This window comes from Engystomops pustulosus, chromosome 1 (genome assembly GCF_040894005.1).
Source record: "Engystomops pustulosus chromosome 1, aEngPut4.maternal, whole genome shotgun sequence".
In the NCBI taxonomy this organism is placed as follows: domain Eukaryota; kingdom Metazoa; phylum Chordata; class Amphibia; order Anura; family Leptodactylidae; genus Engystomops; species Engystomops pustulosus.
Genome location: NC_092411.1, coordinates 298,570,933 through 298,585,669, shown reverse-complemented (window position 1 = coordinate 298,585,669; position 14,737 = coordinate 298,570,933). Strand labels below are relative to the sequence as shown.

The 14,737-nt window shown below is 40.9% G+C and overlaps 1 protein-coding gene across 2 annotated transcripts in view; it reads left to right on the top strand.

Moving 5' to 3' along the window:
- Positions 1–5,721, top strand: part of LOC140084488 (probable carboxypeptidase X1) — a 46,324-nt gene extending 40,603 nt beyond the window's left edge. For both annotated transcript variants that reach the window (XM_072126458.1, XM_072126456.1), the window contains 8 exons: positions 16–104; positions 300–423; positions 536–732; positions 816–995; positions 1,082–1,379; positions 1,456–1,595; positions 2,030–2,132; positions 4,562–5,721. In XM_072126458.1, the coding sequence (XP_071982559.1) occupies positions 16–104; positions 300–423; positions 536–732; positions 816–995; positions 1,082–1,379; positions 1,456–1,595; positions 2,030–2,132; positions 4,562–4,821 (1,391 nt within the window). In that variant the 3' untranslated portion in view covers positions 4,822–5,721. The remainder of the gene's footprint in view (positions 1–15; positions 105–299; positions 424–535; positions 733–815; positions 996–1,081; positions 1,380–1,455; positions 1,596–2,029; positions 2,133–4,561) is intronic.
- Positions 5,722–14,737: the final 9,016 nt, after the last annotated feature.

Below are 14,737 nucleotides of genomic sequence, written 5' to 3'. Positions count from 1 at the left end.
TGGCTTTCTCCACAGATCCAAACACTGTCTTCATGTGGGAACAGCAACCGCAGCCAAGTGACAAGCTGGAGTTTAAACACCACAACTACAAGGAGATGCGGAAGGTTTGTAACAAAATGAACACCGGCCAACAAAGCAGAAGACATAGCACCACAATTGTATACAGGCTGTAAATGGTACTACAACTCATCCATATGTAATGTAATATAGACCCTACTAACAGACACTCTCTGGTCTAACTCAACCATTAACTAATGTCTTTCGGAGATTTCATGTGGAATTTCTTTACGTCCTTTCAGCTAATGAAGAGGGTCAATGAGGAGTGTCCAAATATCACTCGTGTCTACAGCATCGGCAAGAGCTACCTAGGGCTGAAGATGTATGTGATGGAGATATCAGACAACCCAGGACAACATGAGCTGGGTAGGTGCGCACCAGATAAGTCAGTATTGTATAAGAAGAGAGGCACAAGGAGGTACCGTATATATCTCTGGCCTTCAGCTATAATGGACAGTGACAAGGTCTTCTCTTACAGGGGAGCCAGAGTTTCGCTATGTGGCTGGGATGCATGGGAACGAGGTAGTGGGTCGAGAACTGATGTTGAACCTTATGGAATATCTGTGTCAGGAGTACAAGAAAGATAATCCAAGAGTCACAAGACTTATCAGAGACACTCGGATACATCTCCTGCCCTCCATGAATCCTGATGGATATGAAATGGCCTACAAACTGGTACTGTACCCTTCTTCTCCACGCTCCACAGAAAACTCTATATCATTGTGCATAGGCTCTAATAGAGATGTCTGCTTTATTAGGGCTCGGAGCTGTCTGGCTGGGGTATTGGCCGCTGGAATTACCAAGGGCTTGATCTAAACCATAACTTTGCTGATCTCAACACTCCTCTATGGGAAGCAGAAGACAATGAGCAGGTCCCGGAGCACTTCCCCAATCATTATATCCCAATCCCTGAGTACTACACCATGGAGAATGCAACGGTGAGTAAATATAGGCTATAGGATCCTACCACATACATCTACTTTAAAAGTAACCTATAGTAGCTCAACGCTTGTATGTACTTCAGGTGGCTCCAGAGACCCGTGCCATCATTGACTGGATGCAGAAAATCCCTTTTGTCCTAAGTGCCAACATGCATGGTGGTGAGCTGGTGGTGAGCTATCCTTTTGACATGGCTCGCTCCTATTGGATGGCCAAAGAACTGACACCCACAGCAGATGATGCCATGTTTCGTTGGCTTGCCACAGCATATGCTTCCAGTCACCGCATCATGGCCGATGACAACCGCAGGATCTGCCACTACGACAACTTCATGAGGGTCGGAAATATCATCAATGGAGCAAACTGGCACACAGTGGCAGGCAGTGAGTGAGATGCCCCAACCATATGAAGCTGCCACGAGCTCCAGTTACCGTAATAACTTTGTCTTCTTCTCCTCAGGTATGAACGATTTCAGCTATCTCCACACCAACTGCTTTGAGATAACCATTGAACTGTCCTGCGATAAATTCCCACACGAGACGGAACTCCCAACTGAGTGGGAGAATAACAAGGAGTCTCTGCTTCTTTACATGGAGCAGGTCAGTTACTGCATATAGTGAGGAATTGTTATGTAATGGGGGCCATGTTAATGGGATAAGGGTCTCTTCATAAGTCCCTCATCACAATACATTTAGCAGTACTGATAGCAGTTCAAATCTGACTTACCGGAAGGATTTTGTTTACTCAAAATGACAAGAAACTTAGTCACTGGTGTTTTCATAGACACATATCGAGCCATTTTACTTAACAATAAGCCAGAGCGACCTCTGATATCTAGGTTACGGATTCAATGTAAAATGTAATCAACATAGAAAACTTAATTCCCTTTTCTGCAGTTTGTACCCAATATATTCAAGTAACGACAAGCAGAATAGTTAATACAACACTGAAGTATGACAAGTAATGTGATTGAGGATCAGCTGCTTTAGGGGATGGTCAAATGTGGAAAACGGTGTCCTATCTGCTTTTTCAGGTGCATCGCGGGATTAAAGGCGTTGTTCGTGATAAAGATACAAACCAAGGAGTTCCTGAAGCTGTCATAGTGGTGGATGGTCTGAACCATGATATCCGCACAGGTGAGGCACCGCATACAATGTCATACAGTAGATTTAGCCCCTCCAAGCTACATTCAGCCTCTGCCTGTACAATGTTCATGTGCACAAATAAACACGGAAACAGAAACATGTGACTTCAGATTGCAATCAGAATAAGATGTTTGGCTAACCTGCTCCATTGCGCAATAATTCATGAGTAGTTAAAATCCCAAAAGCCAATGTCATGTTGTCTTCTTATGATATTTCAAAATCTGCCCAAGATAAAAGAAATGTGCTTACAGAGTGAGGCAACAAAACAGATGAGACACACACAGTGTACTGTAGGGTGTATAACACCAGAATAATCAATAATTTGGGCACTTACATTAGATGGGAGTATAACTTAGGTGCACTACTAATGTAGACATGTAGCAGGTGCCGGATCATGAGGTATGGAGCTGCGGGCCTCTACACGGCAACTCAAATGATCCTATAGGTTTTCAACAGGATTCAGGTCTGGAAAAAGTACCAATACATGTAAGGTCCTCAGTCTCAAGCATCAATTGCTTAATGATGAGACCACGATGAGCAGGAGCATTGTCTTCATGTAGAGGCACCATGAGGTTGTCAATGTACTGTTGACACAAATTCCACCAATATCAACTACAGTTCTGTAGTAACCAGACACCTGCCTACTATGTGACTCAATCACCAAAGGCTCAACTGGTGACACAAGTGGCTGATGCACAGCACTCTCCTTGATGTCTCCAACATTGTTTTGGTGGCCATAATTTCCGCTCAGCATAGATCAACCTTCATCAATGGAGAGCACTAAGGCCATCTGGTCCCTTATGTGGACTAGATGCTTGCTGGGCTGTGCAAGACGATGACGTCTGTGCCTGATGGTGTGGTCCGGTGTCCTTGCAGGTCACTAATGCAAATGGTTATGAATTGACCAATGTCACACTTGGTGCCTGTCACCTCCTTAAGTGTGCCTGGAGTTGTGTAACATTCATCATCCAGTTCAACAGGACATCATTCTCAATAAAATGGTCATTAGTGTAGGATTGTGAATATACCATTAAGGTCCTTATTAAAGGGTAACAAGCAACAGCAAGTTGTGCATACAGTAATGCGGCGTTGAACAATAGCACATTTGCAGTATTGAGAAGGTCACGTTATGTTCTTCTGTAAAGGTTAGGCCTCATGCCCATGGCAACATGCAGAGGTAAGCCTTCTATTGGGCATATCCACGGACGCACTGTGCCTCACCGCACCAGGCCTCAGCACACCGTGCCCATGCTGACTGGCCAGTCTCTTTTAATGGATATTGGCGTGGTGGGTGGCCCGCATACGCAAAGAGTCATATAAGTTTTGGGGACATGAAATGTCAAGCTGTAGATCTTCTCATACCTTGTGCATGGGGAGAATAAGAGCCCAACATAATCTGTACTATAATCTGTGAATTGATCCTTATGAGAAATCTATAAAATGCAAGCCCCAGGTTGACTGAGCGTGGTGACCAAGCATTCCTGTAATAATAATAATCTTTATTTATATAGCCCCATCATATTCTACAGCACTTCTCCGCAGGATAAGGGGGTGACAAAATAAAAAATTTTAATGAATAAAATTTCTGCTGCTGGAACCAGCCATCAGCGGCATATTATATATAAAGTCCAAGGTGAAAGTGCCTACAGAGAAGCCCGGAGTTCGTTATATATCTGGTGTTTTCTGGATAACTGACGGGAGAGTTGATGCAGATCTCCCTTGGAGCTTTTAAACCAAATAGTGACGACAATCAATGCCTATAACTCTCACAGCCTCGTGCACTGGTCCATAATTATTTAATCCTGTCCTGTAGGTTTTTCTGCCTTGATTTCTCCCATATCAGGGCTCTGTACTCCAGTAGACACACACCATTTTACCGAATGTCTTCACACCCTGAAGTAACCCAATATAATTCTGTATTTTCATGTACTATATCAGTGATGGCGAACCTTTTAGTGGCTGAGTGCCCCCCCCAAAAAAAAAAAAATTCCCCTTATTTATTGCGAGGTGCTAACCAAAAATTAAAGCAGTAACTTATTGCTCCCTGTTCTTCAATAACTTTCAATCATATTGGCCTCCTGAGGACACCAACACAGTAGAAAGATGGAAATTTTTCATCATTTTAGCTTCTTTTCAGTGTCCCTCTGTACACAGAGAATGCAGGAGGTCCTCCAAGGGTAATTCGGCCCTGTCTATACATTCTCCCTCTTCCTACAGTCCCAAGTAGCAAAGTATCAGAATATGACTGAAAGCAGCATCTTTTAAGTTGCTTGGAACTGCAGGAAGATTCTTTGAGTTCTGTCTGGTGTGCTGGGGCGATGGCCCGGGTGCCCTCAGAAAGGGCTCTGAGTGCCGCCTCTGGCACCCGTGCCATAGGTTCGCCACCGCTGTACTATATATTAATCCATGTTCTCTTTCAGCTGTCGATGGAGATTACTGGCGTCTTCTAAACCCTGGAGAGTATGAAGTCACTGCGAAAGCAGAGGGGTATCACCCGTCAACAAAGTCCTGTCGTGTCTCCTATGAAAACCATGCAACCGTGTGTGACTTCTACATCTCCAAAACTCCAAAGCAACGCCTGAAGGAGCTGATGGCCAATGGAAAGAAGCTGCCCAAAGAGCTTCTACTGCGCCTCCGCCAGATAAGGAACCGCAAGCTGAAGTCCAACGGCCCCAAGTGAATAACCCGGAAGTGGAAACCTTCATGAAAACAAGAGAAGAGGGAATCACTTGTCTCACGACCCAACAATCTACATCCCTCTGACTAATATAATTTTTAGGTCTTCTGATTCCCTGTGTAGAACTGGGAAAGCTGGAAAACGGTTTTAGACATTTATCGTTGAGAATCTGCTGAATGCTCGATGCCAGTTAGGAGGATCAGAACCCGGAAGATATATGGAGGAAGAGGGAATAATATTAGGCGATGTAATATTGAAGTAGACTAGAACAACTCAACCAAGATCTTTTTTGTAGGTACCTCAGGAGGAAGTGTGTTCTGTAAGAGTAGGAGCAAGTGCAAGGTCCAGCTAAGAGTTGGATTGTGATAGCTATACAATATGACCTACGTAAGGGAGATACATTACTTAGAGCTGCTCTTCAATGCCTCCACAAAGTCCTCCACCCCATGATCCACACCTGGATAGTGCGCACCTTACTTTTCTATCCTGTCTTGTTATTTTTTATTGACACTTTTGTGGTAGGATCTAAAGTCTGTGTATCCTGCAGATGCAGTCTTGAGTAAAGCGTATACAACTTCTGTGCACTATCTCAGCAGCTGTATCTGATGGAAGAAGTCTTTTGGCCAGAAAACCAAGTGGTCACCAGAAAACCATACCTAATATGACCTACACCATTAAACCACCAATGTGCAGGGCTTTACAATATCGTGTGCTCCATAAATCTTGGGGAAACGTTTGAGTATTCAGACTTTGATGTTCTTACAGGCTGGAACTGCGTAGAACAAGTCAGGACTTTTACTACTTTATACTTGGAGGAGATGCTGGCATTGATATATATCTATATACTTGCTAGTCAAGTGATATCAGTATGAGCCAATAATAAATATTACTGCTTTAGCCTTTGTCTGTGACTAGAGTATAAAGTGTGAACACTTCCTCGTGGAGACCCAGTTCACAGGGTTAATATGAGAATATTCTGTATGTGAGTGAGCTCCCCCTTGTGGCTCTATCGCTGTGCGAGAGGGAGGTATTTCTGCTCTGGGACACTAGAGAGCCTGTCCTAAAAGTCTGTCCTAGTGACATCAAAACATCCTCTGCTCCAAGATCAAGAAAACAGATAGCTAAGATTTATTTATCGTATCTAAGGGTTATTTATCATTGCTTTTCCTGGGCTTTTTTGGCATAAAAAGTCTTAAAGTTTTTAATTTAAATTTTTTGAGACTTTTCACTGCTTACAATTCTCACAGGACTATTTCCACCTCTTCATCAATCTGGTGTAAACAGAACCGGTGCTAGTGCAACACCGTGCAAAGCCAGAGTCATGGCTCGAGACCTTTGCGAAAAGTCTCACAGTCACCCCAGTCCCTGCTGGTCTATGTGCAGGGAGTTTTTATGCATTTTGAGACTTTTTGAAAAAAAAAAATACTAGACAGAAAATAGACCATAAGAACATTAATTAGAGGACCAAAGCCACTTTATTGAAGCTGATGGGCAGCAGAGCTCCAAAAATAGACATAGAATTGTCCCGTGGAGGTAGTCTGATGATAATAACCCCCGCCAAGATCCTGTCCAGTGCCATCAGCGAGACAGTCCTTAAACCCTTACCACATTTGGAAGTTCCGGAACGTCCTGTAGTGGAAGGGGGAGTTTGAAGAGGGCTCACGGGCTGAGCATTCTTTATACTCATCAGTTGTTTGCTGCACAATGCAGCAAACACCCGTCGCTATCACCAGCGAACGGTGCTAGCACCGAACTTGAGTGTTAACCCTTTGATTCCCGGCAGTGGTTTGCACATTTTAATAGATGATATGCAAAATCCTATGGCAACACAACCTACACAACCTACACAACAACACAATAAAAATAAATTGTAAAAATTGTATAAAAAAAGTTAAAAGAAAATTTTAAAAAAACTAAAAATTCTAATCTAATCACTTCCCATTCCCTAGAACTGATTTAAATATAAATAAACTGTAAAAATCATAAACATGTTAGGTATCGCCGCATCCCAAAATGTTCGATCTATCAGAATATACTAACGGTTATTCCCAGCGTTTAACCCTGTAATGGAAAATAACGCCCAGAATTGAAAATGCCATTTTTTTTGCCATTATTTATGAAAAAAGGTAAATTTGCTAAACATTTTGAAAAAGAATTAGCTATTTTCAAACTTCAAAATGTTGTTTTTCAAACTGATTGTCTTACTACCCAAATTAGTTACTAACTTCTCCCATGTCTCAGCTTTGTGTTGGGAGACATTTTATAATCGTCCTTTTGTTTTATTACGACGCTAGAAAGATCACAACTCAAGCAGAAATCTATCACATTTTTAAGAAAATTTTAGAATAAATTATTTTAGGGACCATTTAATTTCTATAGGGGTTTTGGAAGTTCTGTTAATAGAACCCCCCCACCCCACATGTCACCCCATTCTATTAACATCAGAAGGTAGGAAGCTCGTTAACCCTTTATGTATTTTACAGAAATTCAAACAAAATGAAGCTCTTATTTGGAATTCACTAATATATTTATCATTAATACAATCATTTAGCCGCAAAAATTTACCCAAATGAACTGAATAAAAGTAGAAAATGCATCTAGGAATATACTAGGCAGCTTTTTCTAAGTAAGAGGACCCCCCCACACACACACATACGTGGATGTAACCCGCTGTCAGGGCGCATGGCGGCGCGGAATGGAAGGCGTCATTGAGCTTTCGTAGGGCAGGCTAGTTTTCAGGTGCCAGGACGTGTTTGTAGAGCCCCTGAGGCCGCGTTCACACGTGACATTTCGGTTGCGTTTTGAGAGACAATTGAAAAAGGCTCCACCTGCGATTGCACATTGAGGTGCGATTGCATTTACTTTGTGTTCAGTTAACGTGTTGGAAACCAAACCAGCAGTTACCAAAATATTTGATCACGGGTAGAGCCTTTGGATTGGGTAGGCTTGAGAAAGCGCCATATCGGCGCGAAACGGCCCGTCGCTTGCCGTGGTCTGACTTGTCTGTCCATGTCACCACTCTGCTGGTATAAAATAAATGACTGCACACGGATTCGGTGAGTGCCGCCCCATATTTATATCTTTGTGAAGGAGACTTTGGATTGCGTTTCCAAACGCAACCAAAATGCCTCATGTGGATGCGACCTCAGGCACCACGAATCCTTCTCACAGAGAAGTGTATACTTTTTATCATGTGGTGTCGGGGGCAATATTAACCCCTTGCCATTGATGGGCTTTTTCCATTTTACTTTCTGTTTATCGCCTTCACTTTCAAAAATGTATAACTTTTGTATTTTTCCGTGAGCAGAGCTGTGTGAGGGCTCGTTTTCTGCGTAATAAATTGTACTTCCTAGTGTATTTTATATTCCATCCCTTGTACTGGGAAGTGGAAATACAATTCATAATGCGGTAATATTGACAAGAAACCGCATTTATATAGGTTTTATTAGGTGTTAATAGATTTTACCAAAAATTAAAACTTTTTGAACCCTAAAAAATCATTACTTTTACCATATTCTGACAGCAATAAGTTTTTCATACTTAGAAGTACAGAGTTGGCTCAGGTGTCATTTTCAGTGCTACCATTTTGTGGACTGTGGGACCTTCAGATCAGTTTTTATTACATTTTTATTTGTTGCGAAAAGGCAAAAAAGTGTTGATTCAAACATTTAAGCGCATCTGTCCGTTACGGGTTCATCGGCGAAAATAACCATTTTTATATTTTTACCTAACACTTTGTGTTTTTAACTTTTTTTAAATTTGTGTTAGGGGCTTTTGGGACATTTTAACCGCCTTAATGACCGTCCTAATCGGCTTTTTACGGTGGTCATTAAGGGCACTTCTTCTGACTTCTTCGCTGATGCCGGGCTGTGACATCACGGCCCAGACCCGGCACCGAAAAAAACTCTGATCCCAGGTGTTTAACCCCTTACAACCCGTGGTTGTGTAAGCATGACCGCGGCGTGTAATTGTGTGCCTTGTGGATCGGACCTTCCGCGGTATGAATTTTGGCAATTTTCATGAAAATTTGAAAAATCGCACCTAAAGTTCTGCGCCTCACATCATCCTAGAAAAAGGATAGGACGCATAAAATATCATCCCAACATAAAGCAGACACTCCGGGAATGTTAGTTATCCAGCTTTTTGGGTAGTTTAACTATCTGCCTGCAAAGCATATTTTTTTTAGAATGAAATGCATAACTTATCACTTAAATTTTACCGCTAACATGAAGTACAATGTGTCTTCGAGAAAACAATCTCAAAATCCCCTGGATGTGTTAAAGCTTCCGAAGTTATAACCAATTATCCTGACACATGTCAGATTCAAAAAAAAATTGAGACTGGTCACTGAGCTGAGAACAAGCATCAGTGATAAGGGGTTAATTAATTTGACCCCTCCCTCTGCAGCTACATAGATCCCGCAGGCACAGCACTGACTAACCAGACTGTTAGAGCAGGGTCGCGATTGTCACAAGACAGGCGGTCACTGCTCCTCCCTAAGGTTGGACCGATGGAGAAACCTGTCAGTGTAGCCTAAGGCCCCTTAGTGACCAATGGAGAAATCCGCATGGGGGTCACAAAGGGGTTAAAGGTGGGGAGTGGAAAATGAAAAGCAAAAAACAAAAAAGGGCCTGGTCGTTATGTGTATGAGGGTCTATCCCTAATGTGTTTTACTGATACTTTACAGAGCTTGTTTCCATACTTTGAGATCAAGAAATCCTAAACCTAAGTCCCGATCCATTAACATAAGTCCTGCCCCTAAAATCTTACCCTAGATCACAAGACATAGAACAAAACATCCAATGCTGTTAAACTTAGACGTTATTCCGTGAAATTACAGAATCCATGGCCCGTCCTGTACAACACCATTTGCGACACTGAATCAGCCCCTATAAAGGAGGGTTCTGTAGGTGATGACCACAGACCATTTCCACTTCTCATCCTCCTCATTTTGTCATTAGAGGTAGGGCTAGCCAGTGTCTACAAGCCAAGTTACTCAGCAGCGCAGCTCATCCAGAATGGCACATAAATGGGCTGTACGGTAAGAGTAAGACGCTAGCTGTGTTTAGACCATTGAGCAGATACCAGGCCATTACAGCATGAGACCTGGGGGGAGGTCACGTACAATGACATACATCTGCTTACATTGTCACAAACAGACTCCATGAGGGGATATGATGGCCCAACGTCCAGGGTTGGTTTTGTCCAACACCGAGCAGGGTGACATTTGCCAGTAAACACCCAAGATTGTCAGATTAGGCACCGGCAGCCGGTGCTCTTCATGGATGAGAGCAGGTTCACGCAGAGCACTGAGACAGTCACTGGAATGAGAGTGCCCAGGACAGAGACAGTCACTGGAGTTAGAGTGCCCAGGACAGAGACAGTCACTGGAGTTAGAGTGCCCAAGACTGACAGTCCCTGAAAGGGATTGCCAGAGACAGACAGTGTCAGTGACCTAGACAGACTGTAATGACTGTATACATAGATATAACAGCGGCTCCAGTGATATATATGATCTATACCTCCCCCTGTATAATGACTGTATACATAGATATAAGAGCGGCTCCAGTGATATATATGATCTATACCTCCCCCTGTATAATGACTGTATACATAGATATAACAGCGGCTCCAGTGATATATATGATCTATACCGCCCCCTGTATAATGACTGTATACATAGATATAACAGCGGCTCCAGTGATATATATGATCTATACCGCCCCCTGTATAATGACTGTATACATAGATATAACAGCGGCTCCAGTGATATATATGATCTATACCTCCCCCTGTATAATGACTGTATATATAGATATAACAGCGGCTCCAGTGATATATATGATCTATACCTCCCCCTGTATAATGACTGTATATATAGATATAACAGCAGCTCCAGTGATATATATGATCTATACCTCCCCCTGTATGACTGTATATATAGATATAACAGCGGCTCCAGTGATATATATGATCTATACCTTCCCCTGTATAATGACTGTATATATAGACATAACATCAGCTCCAGTGATATATATGATCTATACCTCCCCCTGTATGACTGTATATATAGATAGAACAGCGGCTCCAGTGATATATATGATCTATACCTCCCCCTGTATAATGACTGTATATATAGATATAACAGCGGCTCCAGTGACATATATGATCTATACCTTCCCCTGTATAATGACTGTATATATAGATATAACAGCGGCTCCAGTGATATATATGATCTATACCATCCCCTGTATAATGACTGTATACATAGATATAACAGCGGCTCCAGTGATATATATGATCTATACCTCCCCCTGTATAATGACTGTATATATAGATATAACAGCGGCTCCAGTGACATATATGATCTATACCTCCCCCTGTATAATGACTGTATATATAGATATAACAGAGGCTCCAGTGATATATATGATCTATACCTCCCCCTGTATAATGACTGTATATATAGATATAAGAGCGGCTCCAGTGATATATATGATCTATACCGCCCCCTGTATAATGACTGTATATATAGATATAACAGCGGCTCCAGTGATATATATGATCTATACCTCCCCCTGTATAATGACTGTATATATAGATATAACATCAGCTCCAGTGATATATATGATCTATACCGCCCCCTGTATAATGACTGTATATATAGATATAACAGCGGCTCCAGTGATATATATGATCTATACCTCCCCCTGTATAATGACTGTATATATAGATATAACAGCGGCTCCAGTGATATATATGATCTATACCTTCCCCTGTATAATGACTGTATATATAGATATAACAGCGGCTCCAGTGATATATATGATCTATACCATCCCCTGTATAATGACTGTATATATAGATATAACAGCGGCTCCAGTGATATATATGATCTATACCTTCCCCTGTATAATGACTGTATATATAGATATAACAGCGGCTCCAGTGATATATATGATCTATACCATCCCCTGTATAATGACTGTATATATAGATATAACAGCGGCTCCAGTGATATATATGATCTATACCTCCCCCTGTATAATGACTGTATATATAGATATAACAGCAGCTCCAGTGATATATATGATCTATACCTCCCCCTGTATGACTGTATATATAGATATAACAGCGGCTCCAGTGATATATATGATCTATACCTTCCCCTGTATAATGACTGTATACATAGATATAACAGCGGCTCCAGTGATATATATGATCTATACCTCCCCCTGTATAATGACTGTATATATAGATATAACAGCGGCTCCAGTGACATATATGATCTATACCTCCCCCTGTATAATGACTGTATATATAGATATAACAGAGGCTCCAGTGATATATATGATCTATACCTCCCCCTGTATAATGACTGTATATATAGATATAAGAGCGGCTCCAGTGATATATATGATCTATACCTCCCCCTGTATAATGACTGTATATATAGATATAACATCAGCTCCAGTGATATATATGATCTATACCGCCCCCTGTATAATGACTGTATATATAGATATAACAGCGGCTCCAGTGATATATATGATCTATACCTCCCCCTGTATAATGACTGTATATATAGATATAACAGCGGCTCCAGTGATATATATGATCTATACCTTCCCCTGTATAATGACTGTATATATAGATATAACAGCGGCTCCAGTGATATATATGATCTATACCTCCCCCTGTATGACTGTATATATAGATAGAACAGCGGCTCCAGTGATATATATGATCTATACCTCCCCCTGTATAATGACTATATATAGATATAACAGCGGCTCCAGTGATATATATGATCTATACCTCCCCCTGTATAATGACTGTATATATAGATATAACAGAGGCTCCAGTGATATATATGATCTATATCTCCCCCTGTATAATGACTGTATATATAGATATAACAGCGGCTCCAGTGATATATATGATCTATACCTCCCCCTGTATGACTGTATATATAGATATAACAGCGGCTCCAGTGATATATATGATCTATACCTCCCCCTGTATAATGACTGTATATATAGATATAACAGCGGCTCCAGTGATATATATGATCTATACCTCCCCCTGTATAATGACTGTATATATAGATATAACAGCGGCTCCAGTGATATATATGATCTATACCTCCCCCTGTATAATGACTGTATACATAGATATAAAAGCGGCTCCAGTGATATATATGATCTATACCGCCCCCTGTATAATGACTGTATATATAGATAGAACAGCGGCTCCAGTGATATATATGATCTATACCTCCCCCTGTATAATGACTATATATAGATATAACAGCGGCTCCAGTGATATATATGATCTATACCTCCCCCTGTATAATGACTGTATACATAGATATAACAGAGGCTCCAGTGATATATATGATCTATACCTCCCCCTGTATAATGACTGTATATATAGATATAAGAGCGGCTCCAGTGATATATATGATCTATACCTTCCCCTGTATAATGACTGTATATATAGATATAACAGAGGCTCCAGTGATATATATGATCTATACCTCCCCCTGTATAATGACTGTATACATAGATATAACAGCGGCTCCAGTGATATATATGATCTATACCTCCCCCTGTATAATGACTGTATATATAGACATAACAGCGGCTCCAGTGATATATATGATCTATACCTCCCCCTGTATGACTGTATATATAGATATAACAGCGGCTCCAGTGATATATATGATCTATACCTCCCCCTGTATAATGACTGTATATATAGATATAACAGCGGCTCCAGTGATATATATGATCTATACCTCCCCCTGTATAATGACTGTATATATAGATATAACAGCGGCTCCAGTGATATATATGATCTATACCTCCCCCTGTATAATGACTGTATATATAGATATAACAGCGGCTCCAGTGATATATATGATCTATACCTCCCCCTGTATAATGACTGTATATATAGATATAACAGAGGCTCCAGTGATATATATGATCTATACCTCCCCCTGTATAATGACTGTATATATAGATATAACAGCGGCTCCACTGATATATATGATCTATACCTTCCCCTGTATAATGACTGTATATATAGATATAACAGCGGCTCCAGTGATATATATGATCTATACCTCCCCCTGTATAATGACTGTATATATAGATATAACAGCGGCTCCAGTGATATATATGATCTATACCTCCCCCTGTATAATGACTGTATATATAGATATAACAGCGGCTCCAGTGATATATATGATCTATACCTCCCCCTGTATAATGACTGTATATATAGATATAACAGCGGCTCCAGTGATATATATGATCTATACCTCCCCCTGTATAATGACTGTATATATAGATATAACAGCGGCTCCAGTGATATAAATGATCTATATCTCCCCCTGTATAATGACTGTATATATAGATATAACAGCGGCTCCAGTGATATATATGATCTATACCTCCCCCTGTATAATGTATGTATATATAGATATAACAGCGGCTCCAGTGATATATATGATCTATACCTCCCCCTGTATAATGACTGTATACATAGATATAACAGCGGCTCCAGTGATATATATGATCTATACCTCCCCCTGTATAATGACTGTATATACAGATATAACAGCGGCTCCAGTGATATATATGATCTATACCTCCCCCTGTATAATGACTGTATATATAGACATAACAGCGGCTCCAGTGATATATATGATCTATACCTCCCCCTGTATAATGACTGTATACATAGATATAACAGCGGCTCCAGTGATATATATGATCTATACCGCCCCCTGTATAATGACTGTATATATAGATATAGCACCGGCTCCAGTGATATATATGATCTATACCTCCCCCTGTATAATGTATGTATATATAGATATAACAGCGGCTCCAGTGATATATATGATCTA